This window comes from Neocloeon triangulifer, unplaced genomic scaffold (assembly GCF_031216515.1).
Source record: "Neocloeon triangulifer isolate White Clay Creek 2 clone unplaced genomic scaffold, ASM3121651v1 ptg000012l, whole genome shotgun sequence".
Lineage (NCBI taxonomy): Eukaryota > Metazoa > Arthropoda > Insecta > Ephemeroptera > Baetidae > Neocloeon > Neocloeon triangulifer.
The window spans coordinates 18,336,756-18,358,052 of record NW_026775554.1 but is presented as its reverse complement, the minus strand read 5'-3'; the positions used below and the strand labels follow the sequence as shown (position 1 = coordinate 18,358,052).

The window sequence follows — 21,297 nt, the reverse complement described above, 5'->3', positions numbered from 1 at the left end:
GGCCAGATAATCGAGTTACGTTGTTACTTTTCTGTCCCGAGCGTGACTCACCTTAAGCAGTCTGATTCCCGCGTGCATGTCTTTATTTATTTGCCGATCGGCCGAGCATACACGTTCGTCTCGCCCCGGTGTTTTTCGCCGGTGAGCATCCGTGTCACATACGCGAACAGAGGGTTGCTTGCTCTCTTGAGGAAGCTTTAATCCCTGGCTAAATGTTATTCGACGTGTCGGGTTTCTTACGAGGACAATTAGTATGCGTGTTAAAGATGACCCACAAGATTATTCTTCAAATTCTGCACTGTTTGTTTGAACATGAGATAATTGTTGTAGAATTCAAGAAAGTTATAAAATTATTACTCTCTTAATTTTTTAAATGTTTTTTTTCTGGAATGGCAATTATTATAGTAATTCACAAAATTTTAAATTAATGCTTATAAGAATAAGAGCAAGTTAGCAACAGAAGTGTTCTCTATGCTGAGATTTTGCCAAATACTTAAAATTTCTCTCACAACTTTCAATTAAATAACATTTTAAATTTGACTGGGCCCTGAGCACCGTTGAATATAGCAAAAAAAGTCTTGGGGTTTACCAATGTAGGAATCTTAGCATATTTTTCAATTTAATTTCAAAAATTACGTTTACCCATAAAATTCAATTTTGCTAATTTTTTTTATAGATTTTGTTTAAAAAAAATGAATTTTACTGAAGTTAATCAAAAACTTGTTCAATTTATTATTTATATATATAATAATAAAACTTTGAAAAAGATAAATAAAAATGATACAAAATTTTGGAAATTCAAACGGAAGATTTTTTTGCCTATTTTTAAAATATATTTCATTTTTAGCATATATATTTTCTTTCATAATAAAATCAATATTTAGTAAAACGCGTTTCATGAGCATTTAAAATTATATACCCGTTTCTGTAATGATAATGAAATAACGTCTCAAACTTCAAAGTGTAACTGCATTTAAAGATATCCATGGCAACTGAGCATATTTCTTTACAAGCAGTATCAGTGAAATGGGGATCGTGATCTGTCGCTGGAGATGAAGCAAATAAACTTATTTTACATAATATTAATAGCACAAAACCTCAGTCTGCGCGTATCAGTGAGCTTGTCCGCGCCTGCAAGTCGTTACGAAATGGAAAAAAGCGCAGAGAAAGTGGAAAAAATGTCGGGGTTATAATCAGATGTGGTGTCACTCGGCGTAATAAAATCGCAGACAGAACGCTGGAGCCGGACGGTCGGGTGACCCCGTTGCTCCGGCGCGAGCAGATGCCGCGAATTAGATGCCCAAAAATGGACTCGGAGAAATGGCATGCAATGGGCGAAAGAAAGGAGAAAGAATTCTGCCCGCTGTGCCGAAACGAAATCTGCGCTCACTTTTGTCAAATGCAAACGCACGGCATTTAATTTAAATTGACTTTCTGTAACAAAAGGTGACAACGCGAAATTGACAGAAATTGTTGCTCTTTAAAACAACCAAGAGTGCTGAGATCGTCGCATTCTCGCGCGGCGACAACGGCGTGGAAACGTGAGCCAAGGAAGTGGTATCGTGACCCTCTTTGCTTTGCTGCACTCTCGATCCGATCACTCGCCCGCCCCCGACCGACAATTGTGCGGTTGAATTCAACCAGTAAATGAGAGAGGAGCGATATGTCACGAGGGAGCGACGAACCATCTCATTATTTCGCGACTGTATTTGTAAATATTCATCGATCGCGTCGTGACGGGAAAACTGCAATTGATTTTCGAATTATTGCTTGCACAGTATATGTTTATCGGCGGATCTTTTGTTGTATATTGAAAGGAAAGTCTCTCGGTTTGGCATTTTTAGCCCCGCGGCCGCAGCGATGGAAAGCAATTTTGCCATATTAATTACGTGCAGCAGTTTCTGGTTACATGTGTTGAGATCCGCGCGGCGATTCGGAATAATAAGAAAGAAATTCGCAGCGACATGAACCGGCAGTAAAGTGTCTGCTTGAATCGTGCTCGTACTAATCGATAAGATTTAAAATTCAAATTGGCTGAAATTTCTTGAATAGCAAATTAAGAGTGGTGCACATCAATTCGTCAGACTTTCAATGAGATTGATCTTGATTTGAGTATTTTTTACTTACAATTATTATAATTGTATTTAATTATTCTCAATGCTTCAGTTATGTTTTATTACAAGAAAAAATAACAATAATTGAACAATAATTTTTTATTCCATTCAGCTTGGCTCTTAAAAGATCTGAAATCCAAAGAATAAAAAAATTGCGAAAGCCTTAATTATTTTTGTTTTATTAATATTTCAATTTTTATAATTATTCATAAAAAAAAATAAAACAATTAATTATAATGAAGTTTTTAAATGGATTATTGAAGCAAAAGAGCTAAACTATTTTGAGATAACGATATATATGCCAAAAATTTTATCTTGCAAAATAAAAAAATCCATTATCTGCCAGCAGTATATCTTTGTTTTGAATCAGAAAATCAAAACCTTTTTTTTTATAAAACTCCTTAATTATTAGACAAACACAATGGTCAATATTGATTTTGCCTAATTCCAAGGCTCTTCAGATACTTCTCTCAATAAATAAATGTTTTTATTGCGTTTTCCTCATCAAAATGTAAAAAAAAAAAAAAAATACAATCAATGCTCAAGGACCCTTCTAAATTCAATTTTCGACACAATTACAATTCTCTAACTTGACTCTCTTGATTATTTCTAGAATCAAAACAACGTCAATAAAATTGTTATATTTTGTGAGGAAAATCAGTCGGAAATTTCTCATTAAGTGGCACGAAACAAGAAGTCTCCTCATTTATCCACGTCCCTCTCTCTTTCTTCCGTGTAATTTTCAATTTCCACCCTCTCTCTATTTGGCCTATAGAGGAAGGGGATGATTCATTCGCCGGGGGTGGCAGCAGTGCTGGGGCGCGCAATCCATGAATCACGTGCACGCTCTGCAGATACGATAAGCTAAACGGTGATAAGCGCGCAGCCTTGGGCCGGTCGCGGTCATGGTCAGCCCGCCGACTTTATTTTGACGTGGCATGCAACGAATGGAATTTTAAGTGACCAGCAGTCTGCCCCCGCTTACAAACGCACGCCGTCTCTGGTGTTTTTACTGCTGTGGGCACTTGAAAGTACGTTTTTATTCCTCTGCACATACACATTTTAATTGCGGCTGCGTGTCGACGACGAGACATTCAAATTCAAAATGAATGAAATTATGTTCCAAAGCAAACTTGGTCGACAATTTGCCTTCCGGCGCATTGCAAATTGACTCTCTCGGCGCCTAATTAAAGCTTCGGCTGTCAGTTTAACGTCGAGTTATTAAAATGTATCGGTGGCACAGAAAATGAAATTAAAAAACGCAATCTGAAAACTGCGAGTTCTATAATTAAAAAAGATTAGATTTCGGCAGACAATGCCGTAGCGGTTTCAAAAGGAACAAAAGCTGCACCGCGTGAATTTTGTACTTGGATTAACTCTTTAATTAAAAAGTGCTGCAAAAAGCTAAAAAAACTGAATAATTATAGGTACTGGAAAACTTTCCCAAATAATGTAACTTTATCAATTTTAAAAATTCACACGAGAGAGCACAGGAAATTTAAATTTTGAAGCATAATCAGTACAACTATTATAATTAATTCCCATTTTCACCCAATATATTTATGAATAATAAAATATTTTTTTCACCTTATAGCTTTCCAAAATAAAAATTTCCAGATAAGCAATGAATCATACGTTAGATGGACTATTTTAAGAATTCTTGACTTACAAATTTGATTAAATTTTAAAACTGTCTATGAATCGATTTTTTTTTATTGGAAAACTGCAGAACAATAAAATTAGAATTTAGAAGATCTGTTTCTCCAAGTTTCCCCACACTTGCATCAAGAATATTATAAACGTGTTTCATTATTATAACATTCAAAGTCCGAACTCCAATTTAGAGTTTTGTGATAGACTCTCCGACATCAAATTAAACTTTCCTACGGCGTTTGCGGTGCGATTCATGCGTGAAATATGCATGTGTCCAAAGTTAACAACAAAAGCTGATCTCATTTCCACGAGGGTAGATTTTAATTTTCCCCGAAGCGGACGAGGATGCATGCGACACGTGAGCGAGCATACTTACAATCCCGATCGACCGGGTAAATTTTCCCGACAGTAAAAAAACCGGCATTATAAATTCTGTATTGCAGTTGCGTGCCGAGTGCGCGGCCGAATCGATTTTTAAACTTCAACATTCGTCGTTCGCATGTAAATATAAATAAAATCGGCGGTGCATAAATAAATAAAATAAATAGCAAGAAACACGGAGTGGAAAAAACGGTCATGCGGCGCTCCACGCGGCTCTGCGCTCCGTTCTCGATTTCACGTAACGCGCTCTTGAAAGGCTGCCCCCGCTTAGTTTTCCTCTTTCACGCCACTCGAATAATATAATATAAAATCACCTGCACGCGTGGCGAACAGCAGATCCGCGGAATATCAGCGTTTTATTTTAAATCGTCCGCATTTAATTACGGCAGCCGTCACGACTGGACGAGTGCGAGGTTTTTTTGCCTGATCGACTGCGGAGATGATGGAGGAAAGTGCACAAAGAGGAGCTCTGTGTTGGCGGAAGATGCTGCGGAGAGTAAGAGAAGCGACGCGGTTTTTGCACTTGGTGCACATAACGGGGCCTTGTTTCGCTTTCAGTTGGCACTGGCGAAGCGTTAAAAAGCGAAGTTTATTTCATTCACTCGGGTAATATTTAGAAACCTTATTTCCGATTTTTTTTTCAAATATTTTATGTTTTTCCTGAATAAGAATATAATTATTGACGGTTGTAAAAAAATTAAAAAATTCTACACGAATGCAAAGCCCGTTTTACTTAACTTCCATAATTATTTACACTAGTTTGCTTCTTAAGAATTTCATAAAAAAATAACCTTTTTTAATTTTGCAGACAATATTTTTATTAAAAATTTTTAATTGAATTCAAAATAATTTCCTATCAATATTTATTTTTTCAATTTTAATTTATTTGATGATACATTTTTCTCAGCAAATAAAGTAAAAGTTTGAATCCAAATGCATGATGCACGCAAGAAACGTATGATTTAGTAATAATTTAAATATTAATGTAAGCATCGATCGTCAATCTCCGAAGTGAGCTCGTAATGCTATGTAATCCTTTTGTCGGAGAAAATCCAACTCATTTTCACTAAATAGATTATTGTTGGTTTACTCTGCGAGAAATCGGGATGCATTTTTGAAAGTAGTCTCGGATGATGTTTGTTTAATACACGCGCGCAGTGGACAAAAGAAAGAAAATGCTCCGCTTGGAAAGCCGCGTGGCCTCTGAATTTGGCGACTCGTGATCCATCATCGGACGGTTAGCGCAGAGAGAAAGAAAAGAAATGCTGTCAATCGCCTTGAGCTGAGATGCCGCGGTCATTTATTCTCAAATCGAAATGCAACTTCGTGCTGATCTGATCAATACTTTTAAATTAACCATTAGCGTACAAAAAAAATCACGAGATTATTGATCTAAAATGCAAAGCAGGAGAAATCAAATGAATTAATTTTGCGTTTTTAATGGCGCAGTTTATATAGTTGGTGTGTTTGTTAGGGCCTCTGTTGTGACGCCGGAGAAGGAAAAGAAAAGAGCATTTGAACGCACTGTGCTCCGCCTCATGCCTGGCGCGGATCACGTTTCTCGTGTTTTCGCCGCTTCCTCACTCGCCACATGTTGCATATCTTATTATAAAAAGGCTCAAAAACCACCCCGAGGCAGGTGACTGTTTTAATTAAACCTCCCACGCTGATTTCGTGCCAAAATATTGAGACCGGCCGAAGCGAAAGTGATCTTTATCGTCAATTTTATTCACGCGCCACCCATGGCGAAGAATATGAAGTGAAAAATAATTGATATTTCAAAATGTTCAAATTAATCAAAGCCACTGAAGTCCGAAGGATTTTAAATTAGCTCTAATTTCTCCTTTCCTCTCATTTCACGCGTCGAGGATGAAACCAAAGAAGCAGATCAATATAATCGTAATTCATCGTTAAGTGGGCTGCACAGGAACAATTTCGAAAGGCCTCCTGTAATTTTGGATTTATCAGACCATTTCATCTCTCGCTCGTAGGAAATTATGGAATATCGTGTGTCGGTCGAGTTGCTTCCCGCTTCCTTCTGGACCGACCGCCAAATTGATTGAAAAAATTATCTCGTTGCACATTCTCTGCTCTCTTTCGCGGTTTTACCTTTTTTTTTATTAAAATTCGCTCTGCAGAACACCGAAATAAATTTAGAGCCGACCTTCACCTTGCGGCTATATAATGGGTCATTTGCATGAAAAAAGTGAGCCGGTTTATACGTTTTTTGAATCGACTCTGTTCGCAAGCAGGGGCTTGTTATTTATTGCTCACTGAGACCAAGCACGAAATCAGATAAAATTAGAGGTGTTTATATACACGTCCTGTATTATGGGCAAAACAGCCACAAAATAATTTCCCTTTTTTTGTATTAAAGACAATTATTTAGTCTTGTTTATTCAGAATCATACTTCCTACTCATTCCTATACTTTTCTTTGATATTGAATAAATAAAATATATTTTATTTAAATGAATTATTGAGATTTAATGTAATCCAGTAGGAAATAAATAAAAAACTACTTAATCTGATTAGTTCTCATTTACAATAACTCGTATTGAACTTGTTGGCAACAAGTTGAAATCTTGTTTGCGATAAAATTAATCGTTTCCCGGAAGAGATGAATCAAGATGTGAATCTGCAATTTTTCTAAACCCACATCCAAAAGAGCAACTCCTTTTTTATTTCGTATATGAGGCAATTGTCTTTGCGCAGAGCGTAATGGTGCGATTCCGTGCTCCGAAACGGACGAGGAGCTGCAACCTTGTATCGCGGTGCGTCCTTCACCCGTGCACTACTGCGGCACTATTTTGTTTTCAAATCGATGAGACCAAAGTCTGCCCATATCACACTTGACAAACGCCGAGACACGCGAAGTCCGTCTAGCTTCAGCCGAGACCTCAACCTTGCCCCTAATCGGCGAATCCCCATCGGAAATCGATTCGCTCTCGCTTTCTTCCTTTGTATTCAGTTCTTTATTTTTTTTCAATTAAAATTTGCAAACTTGATTAACAATAATGAAAAATTAATTTAAGTCGTGACAGCCGAATTTCCTTTTTGTAAATCGTCGGTCAGTGTTTTGCGTGAACTTTCTAATTAGATTCGCATCTCTCGCGATTCTTCTCCATATGGGGCGGGCAACTTTTGCATCTTTCTTTGGCGCTCCATTGCATTCAAATCAACGGTTGCAATTACAATTGAATCGACTTTTTAAATTCACACGGCGATTTTCACCTCATGGAAATTTTCTTTTCAGAATATTCATCGTGCAGAGTATTTTTGTCTAAATATAAAATGTGCTAGAGGCGAGAGAGGTGCATTCCCAAGGTCGTTAATTCAATCAGTCTAGCAGTCTCATTTCCGCGCCTCGCATTCGACTGTTTCCATTGTGTTTCGGATAGAAAATAATGTAATCCTGCACCGCTGTGCTCTTCATTCGTCTCATGCAGAGCGCACTAATTTGACATTCATTTGTTGAATTTTCACTTTTTAAGCACACTTAGAAAGTCCTAAATGGAGAGAAAACTGAAGTTTTAATTTTAATGTTCATTTACCTTTTTGTATTAACCATCAATTTTTTTTTTATTAAACATGGATTTAGGTTTTAGCAGAGCTCAAATACACCAAAAGAGAATCAAACAATCTGTGAAAAAATATAAACAGCATAAAAAATAATCAATTTAAATAATATAAATTAAAATTAAATTTTAATAATTTTATAATTTTTATTAAAAAAAAATTTAAATCAAATTTTTTTAGTTTTTTCATGAGATCTATCATTATAAACCTATCCTTTTTCTCTGTTACTTTTTGAAACGATCCCAAAGTTCCGAGAAAGTTGCCGCTTTTGAATGTTCGGCGCGACACAATATAATTACGTTTTTGAAAAATTAATTTCGCCTGCGTCAATTAAGTAGGAATTTTGGAAAGGACGCCGCTGCTCGCGCTTGCATTCCAATTATTCATCTCCAAATGAGCTACTGTGGCGTGTTGACGCCTTCAGCCGTTGATTTTCTCGCGCAGGTGAAAAGGACGCGGACGAAAATCGATTACGCGCGGCAACAATTATTATTATCATCTTTTTTCGTGCGATCCGAGGCATTCATTGTGTTGCTCCATTTTTCCGCTCATGAATTATTGAATCGTCGCTTGACACGCGCTGCTCGAGAGGTAGTAATTAAAAAAGAAAATTTGACGAGAATAATGGAGTAGAACATGTTGAGTGCGCGCGTACGGAGGCTGCTGCTTTCTAAACGTTCGAATTTTGTATCAAAAGAATGAACAACAATGAATGGATAGCCCCTTTCTACGCACTCTCCTCCGCCTTGTTTAATCTCGCCGTCCTGGATTTGCTGTTTTTGGTCAACGAGATTATTTATTTATTTAACTCTTTCTCCGCTGCAACTCTTCATCTTTCCTTCTTTCTTCTTTCACCCACTCGGTCACACACCTGTCGATTTCCATTCGACCGCGGTCGCGAACCTCAAAGATTCATCCTCTCCTTGCTCTCGTTGGCTCTAATTACCGCCGACTCGCACACCAACGTGGCCGAGTGCAATTATTTTTGCATTAGTTGGCACCGCACTCACACGGAAAACGGACAGACGGACGCGGAATTCGCATTAAAGCACACGGCACCGACTTTTTTTTAACGCCACGTGTTTTGCCTCTCGTTTTTTTGCGTCGCGTTGATGCGATTAGTTAAGTGCGCCTTTTTTTCTCTCTCGCAACAAATAAGTCTCGTTTGTTCTAGTTTGCTAATTAGAGATAAATAGATTTGATACGGAGGACGTTGTTTTAATATCTTTTTATATGGGACAATGAAAATTTCAAAATTTCAAATGAAAATATCTTGATTTCAATGATTTTTAGAGCGGAAGAACTGCAAAATTTGTCCAAAAACAGTATGGATCTAAAAAATTCATTCAATGAAAATTTGCAGGCTACGTATTCTAATTTATCCTTATGAAAAAAGTTATGGAATAATTAAACTGCATGAATTTTTTTAATTTCAGGAGCTTTTGAAAATATTTTATTTGGAAGTAATTAGCAAATAATGATTTGATTTTGGTTTATATGCAAAAAAATGGCACGATAAGTTCAAAGATTTTCTGCATTAATATAAATATGATAAAAAAGTTCAAAAATTTAAGCAACCCGCAAAACTTCCAAAGTAAATAACAAAAGTATTTCCAATGGAGTATTAAAATGGTTTTTAAAATTTAGAAGAATCTATTTTAGAATGATTCAAAAATATGACCAAAGACTCCAAATCAAAATTTTAAATATTTTGAAAGAGAAACTTTAACCTGATTGGGAAACACCTTTTGTTACATTTTGCCTCCTTTCTTTCTTTCTAACATCTGATATTTTATTTTCTCGATTCTCTTAGTCAGAACAACCTCTCAAATTTAATTTATGTGCAACCGACTCTTGATTGGGATCTAGATCGGCCAGAGAAAGAGCAAAGAGCATTGTTGTTATATATCTGAAAACATGAATCTGGCATGAAAGTTGCATTATTTTCTCTTCCCTTTATCTAAAATAAAATATTTATAAATGGAGCCAACCGCACACGTGTTATTCCAAATGATATGATTTTTAAATAAAGCGCATTCGTCGGTCCCGAGGATATAATTTATTGCTCTCTTCTCTCGTATAGTGCATTGTTTCTTTGCAGCGACAAACTAAACACACAAAAGGTGCTCTGCTCTGTTTGAGCACAAATATTCCAATCTGTGCGCAAACACGAGCCACTCCCTCAGTTCCTTTCGACCGAGTCCCGCACGCGCGCCTGCTCTCGAAACTGGACCACTACGGGATTAAAGGGCGCCTCCTGTCGTGGCTCAAAAGTTTCCTAGTCGGTCGCTCCCAATTTGTTACGTTCAACGGAGGCAAATCCGAACCCTGTGAAGTTTCCTCTGGTGTTATCCAGGGTAGCGTTTTGGGGCCCCTTTTGTTCAACATTTTTGTGGCCGACCTCCCCGAGTGCGTGGCAAACAGCCAAATCGTCCAGTACGCCGACGACGCAACAATTTACAAAAGAATCACCTGCCAAGAAGACGCCGACCAATTGCAAGATGATTTGTGTAATGTGGACATTTGGTGTGCAAACAACGGGATGAGTTTAAATGCGAAAAAGTGTAAAGTGATCGACATTTCTCACGCGCGCGTCCCCCTGTATTTTATGTACACCCTTGGCGAAACCGTCCTCGAGTACGTCAACCAGCAAAAATTGCTCGGCGTCAATATTTCCAGCGACCTTCGGTGGCAGGTCCACACAGATATCGTTCGGGCAAAGGCGGCGCAAACCCTCGGCTTCGTGGCCCGCAACCTGCGCGGCTGCACCCCCCGAGTTAAAAGAATCGCGTACCTCTCTCTCGTAAAGCCAGGAATGACCTACGGACTCCCTGCATGGCACCCGACGACGCAGGTTAACTTTAAAAAGCTCGATAGAGTGCAGAAACGGGCGCTGCACTTTATTCACGGCCGCACCCTTCCGCCGGCAAACGAGCAGAGAGTTATGCCCCTCGAAATGCACCTCAGGTACACCGACCTTCTCTTTTTTAAAAAGTGCCTGAGCGGCGAGACTGATTTTGACGCGCGCGCCCGAATCATCGAGGGCCGAGTGCTGCGAGGCGACAATAGTCAGCATCCCCGCCTCCAGCCACCCCCGGTCCGAAGTGTGTTCGGCCAGCGCGCTTTTTCCTTCAGGGTCGTCAAGCCCTGGAATGACCTGCCACCGACCCTCAAAAACTGCCCAACCAGCAATTTTCTCTCCCTTTGCAAGCAGCATTTGTGGCAGCAATTTTAAAGTGTCGTGATTGTTCTTTTTTTTTCGATAGTGTGGGTTCACGCGGTGGCCGATCTCTTTTTGATGTCGGGCGTTTTAGCAGACCTCTGCTAGTTGTGATACCCTTTCTGCTCATTTTTCCAATTTAATTTTTTTTCATGTATGACTTGAGTAGAATAAACAACAATAATAATAATAATAATAATAATAATAATAAACAACAATAATCTGCTGCCGTGTGTATTTTTCTTCCTCGAAAGGTTGTGGCATTTTCCGGAGAGACTTAAATATGATCTCGTGCGTGCAAGGGGTTTTTCTTGGCTATTTTTGGTTCCGGGGAGAGCAGCGGTTGAGAGAGAAAGAGGACTACGCCCAGTGGCGTTTGTCGGGTAATTATGCATTATGACATGATGAGAACAAGGGGTGTTTGGAGGAGGAGGAAGTTAAAGAGAAAGAGCGGCTGAAAAAACTCGCACCCTCAGCTGCATCCACATGGCACGCTGGAAACCAACAGGCCGAGGCGCACCATGGCAATGAGGGAAACAAGAATATTAAAATCTTTGAAAGTAAAACTTTTACAAATTTAATAATATATTTTCCTATAAATTTTAATGCTATTCCAAATCATCAAAATAAAAACGTGCCTTTTTGAAAAAAAGATTTAAAAATATCAGAATTGAATGATTACTTTAAATTTGAATTCAAAATGCTGAAAGATCTGGAATTAAATTTAACATATGAAAAAAAACAATTAAATTCTATTTTTAGCTGTTTGTGAAACGGAACACCAAAGCTTACAAACCGCATTTTAATTGCTCCCTCATTTAAGAGTTCCGTTCAAGATCAAGAATCGTTCCGAGTTATTCGAGGTGTTCGTTTGATTTTGTTTTGAATAGCTGTGGGTGCGATACTCTACACGAAGAGCTGTCACATTTTTTCACTCATCCTGACACAGGTGATTTGTAGATAAGCACGTGCATGCTTCGGGATTATACATTAGGAACATTGTTTTATTATTTTTTCTCTTTCACTCAGTCGGTTTATTTTCTAGTACGAGGATCCAGCTTATGGACTTATTTATAAAACGGCCCGCGGGCCCGAACGCGACCTGTCAAAAATCGAATTAATTATCGACTGGAATTTCTCACACTTCAACCGCCGCCGCACCCTGTTTTTTTCCATCCACAGACAGAGTGAGACTTGATGGCTGCAAAACGAGTGTGGCATGTGAGAAAAATTGATGAATTTGTGCTCGCTAATGATCACGCGGAAGAAATTAACGGACTGCCAGATATATTTCAAGGGCTAAGAGTTTGTTCAACTTTCAACTTTGAACCTCAGACATATGCATAATCGCTCAGTTTGTTTGGGTATACCAGCTGCGAGTTGTAGGAGGAGAAAATTGAAATCTCCTGGAGCGCCTTTCACTTGAAAAAATTTCTATCAAACAAACCAATTCTCCGCCTGCTCGCTAACTGCTAAAAATAAATAGCAGTTAATTAAAGAATGTTATCAAACTTGCGTCATCGCGTCTGCTCTTGGCAATAATCTGGCGACTGCGTTGTCAATTAGCCAATGGTATATCTGTACGGCGAAAAAAATCTCGATAAGGTATCAAACGAGAGGCAAAGGCATCAGAGCCATTGTCATTTGCAAGCTAATCACGCGTCCCGAAATCCCTCAGCGTGCCAAAATGTCAAAGTTCCTTCGCATTTTTGAGTTATTTTTGTTTTTAATTGTGTTCTTTTGAATGTTGCAGGCAGCTCTTCTAAGGAGGCAACAATGGTGTCGGCGGCACAGCAACCTTTACGAGAAACGACGACAATAAGTCCCAACGTGACCACTCCACGAAACCATGTCGACCTCGACTAACAGTGAGTGCTCTTTTTACTGCATGTTTACAACCCACTCGACGCCTTTCGGACTTGGCTCTCTCATTAACTTTTATTGTCCCACGTCAAAAGTTTGGACGCCCGGTAACAATAAAAAACTGTTTTTTTCCCAACTTGACAGCAGTTCGTCATTTCAACTTCATTCTTTGCTTATTTGAAGCATTGAAAGGCAGGAGAGTATATTTTCCAGATTGGCATCTCCTTCTTTTGTTTATTCTTTATTTTTTCATAAAACAATTTCTTTCTTTTTAATAAATAAACGTGTTTAAACAATTTTTGTTGCTGTTTGATTTTATCAAAATAAAAAATGAATAATTCAAATTTTTATTTGTATTCTTTAAAACAAGATTATAAAAGTCCATTTCAAATTTAAAATTGTGAATTTCAAATTAAAGTTAAATTTATGGTTTAAAAGCTTCTGAAAGCAACAATTGAAAGAAAAAAAATAAATAAAAAATCTTCACTGTTGCTTTCTTTTGAATTTCTGATTGTTGTTCAAATTTGAAATATTCAGTTGAAGTTCAAAAGCAATGATATTCTTTGTGAGATTTTCAACCGTCCCAGATTTACATTCTGTGTAATTTTGCAGACACCAATATGAAAGCGTGTTTCTCGCTGTCTTCCCTTCACCCGGACCACCCTTCAGGACACAACACCAGTCCTAGCCCAGCACAAAGAGTGGACAACCCACGACTCTACAACAGCCTCACCAAAAGACCAAAGTATGAATTTAAAAAAATTCTTTGGAGCAAATAATCATTGAGAATTTGATTTTAGGAGGCAATGGCCTGAAAATGTCGGATTTGACAGTCCAGTTGGCTCAAAGGACGAGTTCTGGGCGGCCATCCAGCCCAACTACAACTACCTGATGGGTCGTCAGCTCATTGATTCTTGTTGTCAGGTAATATGGTGTAAAGTCAAAACGAAATTTATTTAAAATTGATCAACAAACTTTGAAGAGAAGAATTCTCGGTTGATTTGCTTATTTGAATAATTATTTTAAAATCGTTGAAAACTCATTTTATTCGCAAGCATTTAACGCCCAATATAAGAAAATAAAGTTATATATCTAGAGGTGAATTATTAATTATTATGCTAAGTGAAATAAAATGTATGAAAATTTACTATGTATCGAGCGCTTTAAAATAATCAGTTTGTAAATGTAAACCAAAGACTTTATCAGAGAGTGTCAGAAAGGTTTTTTTAAGTCCTTAACATTATGATGATAATTGTTTTTCATAGACTTTAATCAAAATTTGTATTTATTATCTAAAACAGATCCTTAAGTGCCAGTTGTAATAGTTTGCTCTGTCAAGTGAGATCTTATTTTGAATTTCTCTGTGTAATTATATTTTTAAAACCAAATAATGCTTTGTGATTACTCTTCACCAATCAATTGTTGCTGTTTTTCTAGGAGCTGCTTGCTAACAATAGCCAGCATTCTCCAATGGATGTCACAGCAGAGTCGTCTTCCAGTGAGTTTAGCAGTCTTCAGCCCATTGCAGCTTCCAGCCCTATCTCCGGTATAAATTTTACTGAAATCTTAAAAAATTGAAGACAAATAGCATTTTTATCAATGGCAATAAAAATGAATTAATTTTAGGTATTTTATTGTGGGCAAAGAAACTTCTGTGTATGTATAAAAGTTGCCTTTTAGTTTAAGGCTAAATATGGTCTGTAATTGTGGCATTGTTAAATATCATTACATCTTGCCACACCAGTTTCAATGTGGACCAGAATGCAGCTTGGAGCTTCACCTAAATAACAAGTGCAAAATTGACGTTCTGTTTCCTTGCAGACGTAGAGACTGAGCTTGGAGGCATCAAGCAGTGGCTGAACGAGGCCGAGGAAAAACTTGGGCCTGGCGTGACTGAATGCAGAAGCGTTCTTGGCAAACAGACCTTGCCCCCGGGCACTCCATTCGCCCTGAGAAAAGATGCCAAAATGCTTGAACACAAGGTAGGCCACCCTCGAGGGTATTTTTTATTATTCCGGAACTCTTTTTTTCCCACTTTCTTCGATGCTTAAATTAAATCTTTTACGATGGGGATATAAAATTTGCGTAGGAGAGCAGAGAAGCGCCACAATCGTCCCCGCTCTTCAAAATCGTGATTCGACAAAGTGCTCTCTTTCGCCGAGTGAGGACGCTTCGGTCTAGAGCTGCGATTTCATGACTCGCTTACCTTCACAAATGTACGGCAGGTGTCGGAGTTGTTCTTGCGGTGAACAAAATCACCTCTCTCTCTTTCCTTTGAAACACTCGCATGTTATATTATATAGGTGTATCATTAAGCCATAATATCACAAAATTGCCATGGCTACGGACGCACTAACGATCAAACAAGGGTGCGCTGACTGAGAGAGTAATTTATGTGCCGAATTGCAGATAAGATAAAGTTTTAAATTGAATGTTGTTTGGCAAGCAAGTGGGAAAAAGCAGGAAATTAGATAGGCTAGGGGAGGCTATTGTGACACTGACCGCAGTGTAGGACTTGAATTTTAAAAAAAAGCAACGATTTTATGCCAGACAAAAACACTGAGACGCGTAAAACAGGAATTCAGTTACATGATTTTCACAGAAGGAATTTTTACGTCCAGCAAAACTAAATTCAATTAATCTGTACTTTTACAATCGTTGCCGCGGTTAAGATAATTTACATCTCTAAATGCAACTAAGAGATTGAAAGTTCTTCGATTGTTAAAAATCCACTTTCTTTGGCAAGATTTTCGCCCATTGTTTCTCTTAAATTCTTTCATTCGAGGCAACTTTTTAACTCTCTTTATGGCCGAGAATCCGAGCAGCTTTCTGTGATCTCGCGCGCATTTTCACTTTTCAGGCGGCCATGCGTTTGCTTTCCCGTGTCATTTTCCCAGACTGCATCACGCGATGGCTGCTCGCGGCGGATGAGTTGCCATAATATTATAAAACGAGATCCGAAACGCAGCACAAAAGCTATAAAATTGGAAGCGGCGGGGGGCAATTGATTGTCACGCGACGATGGCCAATAAAATGGAACTCTTTGTCCGCGCACACATGCATCATTTGCATGATACCGTGGTACCGCTATTTTGGCCGGAAAAATGAGAAAACCGATCACGAACTGCTAAACTCACAGACATGCACACGCAGTCAAATCGACAGGCGCTTTTCTCATCTTACTTAAAAAAGTATCAAAACAAAATAAATACAATCTTTTTGTACCTCAGTCAATTTTGTTTGGGAAAAATAGTGTGGCAGAATTTTATAATTGAACAATTTAATGGCGAAAGCCAATGACGTGCTGCAACCCGTCGACTGCGATTGCCGAACGCGTTGCCTAACTTTTAACCTCGACGCGTGAGAGCTTCATTACCACCGCATACTTTTATTATTCAAGACGGGAACTCTGATTTTTGCACGAAAATTCTAAAGCGCACTTGCCAGTCTTCGCTTTTCAACATTCGTCAACTTCCGAGATTTATTCAATTTGTGCACGTGGGTGGTTCATTTTGTCTGGCTTCTGCTGCTTCTCGCAGAAATTTTTGAAAGTTCAGCCGGTTGCAGATCTGGTGCGAAAATCGCATTGTACGGCTGCCTCGTGGCATTCGGCTGACTTTGAGAAAATTTATACAGAAGGGATTAACGATTCCGCCACAGTAGCTTCTACTAAATGTGGCCAACCCGTTTACACTCGCCACTCATTTTTTTTATTTTTTATTTTGCCGCTCTAACTCTCGCGCGTCAACAGACAGACATTCGACGAAACCGCAGGCAATATAATTGATCCGCTGCGTCCGTTTGTAATGAAAGAGTAATGCATCTGGAAACTTTCGAGAGTTCATTTCTCGCCGATCAATCGACGCAGATACGACGGCAATAAGTCGCGACTTGTAAAAATCTCTCCGAAGTAAATAACACGATGTAATATACCATTACTTGTCTACCTTATAAAAATTTAAATTAAAATATTCACCTGATTAAAAGATCATAATTCTCATATAAAATAATTAAACAGACTAATTAAAGAGCAATCATCAATATAAATTCAACTATTTAATTCACACGTCTATAATTTAATTAAGAGCAATGGTCAATATATGAGCATTAAGGATAATGAGAGATGAGAGAGGAGAAACGCTGAGAGATGGGACGACCGCACGGCCGAGTACCTGCAGGAGCAGGTACCTGAGAGAGACGCTGAACAATAGAGCGCGCCCAGCGCTCACCCTTATAATCTGCCCTGACCACACGCAGAAGAAGAAGAAAGAAAAGAGTGCGTTTGTGCAGATGTTCGCGGTCTGGCCGTCGCCAGATTTCTCTTTTACAACCATCCGTAAATAATATAAGAAAGAATGTATTTCTCTGAAGATGTTTTTCGTGTACCTGAATTTTAAGCAGGAAGCGCGTGAGAAAGAAAAGCGCAAACTGCACGTAGGCCCAAAGGAGGTAAAACCCACCCTCCTGAGGACCGACCAATCAAATGTAATATAAACTAGCCTCGCTCGCTGACCATTTTCTGTGCAGAGATTTTGTATTAAAAATAAGAAGTTTCACTTCGCTCCAAGCAGCTTCCGAGTTCACCTCGCTCGGGAGTTTTTCTCACTGTAATTTGTTTTTCATTGTAAATTGATTGTGCGCGCATTTCCAAGTTATCAGGCTCGATCTCTGAACTGAAACCAGTGAACAATTCTAATTAGCCTGATTTGTGAGTTTGAGAGACTTTTCGGCTCGGTTTCGGCTCTCGTCACAGGTTTTCGGGTGGTTTTCCTTGTGACACTGCGAGAGCGGGGTTTTGCCAAGTTTGCCCACCTCGTCTACTTCAAATAGACGCGCAAACGCCCCACCGGCCACCCTGAGCAACCCTGCGCCTTCCGAGGCGCCCCTGAGTAGCTGTGACGTCAGCGCGGCCCTCCGGCCGCCCCGAAGCAGCAGCACGGCAACTCCAGCAGCAGCCCCTGCTTTCCTTCTCTCTCTCCGCCGCAGCCGCGGCGATGTGTAAGAAATGTGATTGAAAACTCTCGATCCGAATTGCTCATTTGATCATTGATCTATTTTGCTCTTATTGCTCTATTTTGATTTTATTGATAAATATGACGTGTATTTAATTTCATTTGACAAAACAATAATAATTAATTCAACAGAATTAATTAAACTTTTCTCCTGCATTTTATTTATATTATAAGTGGATCCCGGCTAACTAAATAAATAATTTAGTCTCTTGTTTAATGCCCTAAAAGCTACAGTTTTTACCAGAGAAATTAATAATCAATAATATTTAAACGGGAGTAATTTGCATTCCTACCTGAAATTTAACAGGTAATTAAAGTAATTAACATTAAAACTCCCATTGAATTAGAGGCATTACACGAGATTTTGGTCCTCCGGTGGCCGGATCCGCTCTTGCTTATTAATAGAGGCGGGAATCAGCATTTCGATAAGATATTATTAATATCATTTACATTTTTCTGTCTTCCGCCCCGTCGGACCTTCATCTCATTACACGAGATTTTGGTCCTCCGGTGGCCGGATCCGCTCTTGCTTATTAATAGAGGCGGGAATCAGCATTTCGATAAGATATTATTAATATCATTTACATTTTTCTGTCTTCCGCCCCGTCGGACCTTCATCTCATTACACGAGATTTTGGTCCTCCGGTGGCCGGATCCGCTCTTGCTTATTAATAGAGGCGGGAATCAGCATTTCGATAAGATATTATTAATATCATTTACATTTTTCTGTCTTCCGCCCCGTCGGACCTTCATCTCATTACACGAGATTTTGGTCCTCCGGTGGCCGGATCCGCTCTTGCTTATTAATAGAGGCGGGAATCAGCATTTCGATAAGATATTATTAATATCATTTACATTTTTCTGTCTTCCGCCCCGTCGGACCTTCATCTCATTACACGAGATTTTGGTCCTCCGGTGGCCGGATCCGCTCTTGCTTATTAATAGAGGCGGGAATCAGCATTTCGATAAGATATTATTAATATCATTTACATTTTTCTGTCTTCCGCCCCGTCGGACCTTCATCTCATTACACGAGATTTTGGTCCTCCGGTGGCCGGATCCGCTCTTGCTTATTAATAGAGGCGGGAATCAGCATTTCGATAAGATATTATTAATATCATTTACATTTTTCTGTCTTCCGCCCCGTCGGACCTTCATCTCATTACACGAGATTTTGGTCCTCCGGTGGCCGGATCCGCTCTTGCTAATTAATAGAGGCGGGAATCAGCATTTCAATAAGATATTAATTATTGCAATTTTGATATTTCTCCCATCCGCCCCGTCGGACCTTCATCTCATTACCTGAGATTTTGGTCCTCCGGAGCCGGATCCCTTTTGGCAAATTTGAAAGGCTGGAATCAGCAAAATAATTAAAATTAATCAATTTAATTTGATTTACTTTTATACATCCAGTCGGACCCATATCTCATTACTCGAGAAATTGGTCCGCCTGCCGGATCCCCTCTCGCCAATTAATAGAGGCGGGAATCAGCATACGAACTCATTGTTAAAGATAAATAATTAAATTTCATCCGCCCGTCGGATCTTCATCTCATTACATGAGATTTTGATCCTCCGGGCCGGATCCACTCAAAATTGGGTTGAGTTGGGAATCAGCCGATCAAAAATAATAATTATAATCATATTAAAATTTTGATACAATTTCTATCTGAGCTGTCGGATCTTACTCTCATAACTCGAGATTTTGATCCGCCAGTGCTCGTAAACAACAAAAGTGGCATTTGCCAAACTTAATGAATAATCCTAAAATTTAGAATTTATTTCAAGCTTCCAGTCCTATCCAATTCACATTAACGAGTTTTGTGCAGACTCTGTCTGACATTCTCTTGTTTTAAATCAATTAAAGTGGGAATTTGGAAATCGATTTATATGAAGATGAGACGAACACTGAACGACGAATATATACACCAACAAGTGCAAGCGACGCTTCAAGCGCAGCTTGGCTCTGTTGCCGAACAATTAAACAACACTGTCACAAATCTCTTTTCTCTGTTTACACAAAACCAACAAAATAATCAATTAACACAACCACGGCAACAACCACCAACAGAAAATTGCACACAAAATCAAACTGAAATTATCACCGCGCCACCTCAATTAACACAAACACTGACACACACCCAATCGGGCGCGCAGTTTGCGCTCTCGAGACACCAATCGTCCGCTCATTCGGGTTTTTCTGGCGAATACAATAGACCAATGTCTTTTGCAAACTTTGGCGTTTTTCAAAGTGACGAACTACCGACTTTTGAGGAGGAGAAAATTGCACCTCCAGTCTTTCTTCGGAAACTCGACGAATATTTCCATTGGCAAAATATTACAAATAACCGAATGAAATTGAAGTGCGCCGCCCAATGTTTTAGTGGGAAATCCAGGGAATGGGTGGCAGGCAACTTTGAGTTTGAAAACTACGACCAATTTAAAGATAACTTTTTATCGCGATTTTGGAGTAATTCGGTTCAGAAACAAAAATTAGAATCACTAATTTTCAATGAAAAATTTCCATCAGAAGATAGAAATGAGACTTTTTCTCAATTCTTTGACAGACTAATGAGTAGAATTAAAAAGTTTAGCCCTGAAATGGAATTTGATAGAATCATTTTGGGCCTGGCTAAGTCATTTCAAAAGGGAATATATGCAGGATATCTGCTGAGCATCCAAAGTAGTATAAAAAACACACAACAGTTATATGAAGCATTGAATAGCTTTGACATTATTCGGGAGCAAAATGAACGAGAAAGTTCAAATGAATCAAGGGAAAATTTTGCAGAGAAAAATACACCGGCAAATAATTCTCAAGGAAATTTAACAAAAAATGATTTTTCTGGAAAAACAATAAGTCCATCAAATTTAACAAAATCAACTCGACGATCAAAGAAACGCAGCAGAAACAACAAAAATCTGAATAAATTCTTGAAGAAAAAGGAATTAAAGAAAAAAGAATAAATTTAATTAAATCACCCAGATCTTAAAATTAAATTCTGGGTGGCATATTAATTATTGAAAAAAACAAGAAAAAAAAAAACAATTTAATATTGAATTAAAATTCAAAACATTTAATTATCTGCTCCGCCCCTTCGTGGGTGTTGAGTAGCTTCTAGCATAATTATATCACAACATGATAATTCGTTAATTCAAGTGACCACGTTTGATTTCATAATCAATTTTATAAATAATCAATTTTATAAAAATAAATCGCTCCACCTCTTCGTGGGTGTTGAGTTGACCTTAAATTTCATCGAAAAAGTCCGCTCCACGGCAAGTGCGTGTAGAGTGGCGCTCGGTTTCGCTCCACCTCATCGTGGGTGTTGAGTTTGAATCCAAGCAAAAAATTTAATTCTGGTTAAGCAAGCCAAGGAGCCCAAATTGCTAGTCCGCTCCACGGCAAGTGCGTGTAGAGTGGCGCTCGGTTTCGCTCCACCTCTTCGTGGGTGTTGAGTTTGAATCCAAGCAAA

The 21,297-nt window shown here is 38.7% G+C and overlaps 1 protein-coding gene across 8 annotated transcripts in view; it reads left to right on the top strand.

The window, feature by feature from the left end:
* LOC132198162 (uncharacterized) overlaps positions 1-21,297 on the top strand; it is a 66,802-nt gene that overhangs the window by 15,073 nt on the left and 30,432 nt on the right. For 7 of the 8 annotated variants that reach the window (XR_009441968.1, XR_009441967.1, XM_059622013.1 and 4 more), the window contains exons 2-6: positions 12,700-12,814; positions 13,422-13,554; positions 13,610-13,733; positions 14,247-14,355; positions 14,631-14,791. Coding sequence is in view for 6 of the 8 variants with exons in the window: in XM_059622013.1 (XP_059477996.1) it covers positions 12,796-12,814; positions 13,422-13,554; positions 13,610-13,733; positions 14,247-14,355; positions 14,631-14,791 (546 nt within the window). In the remaining 2 variants the exon portion in view is untranslated. Of the gene's footprint in view, positions 1-12,565; positions 12,636-12,699; positions 12,815-13,421; positions 13,555-13,609; positions 13,734-14,246; positions 14,356-14,630; positions 14,792-21,297 lie in introns of those variants that run through there. The other variant, XM_059622011.1, reaches the window with a different exon arrangement.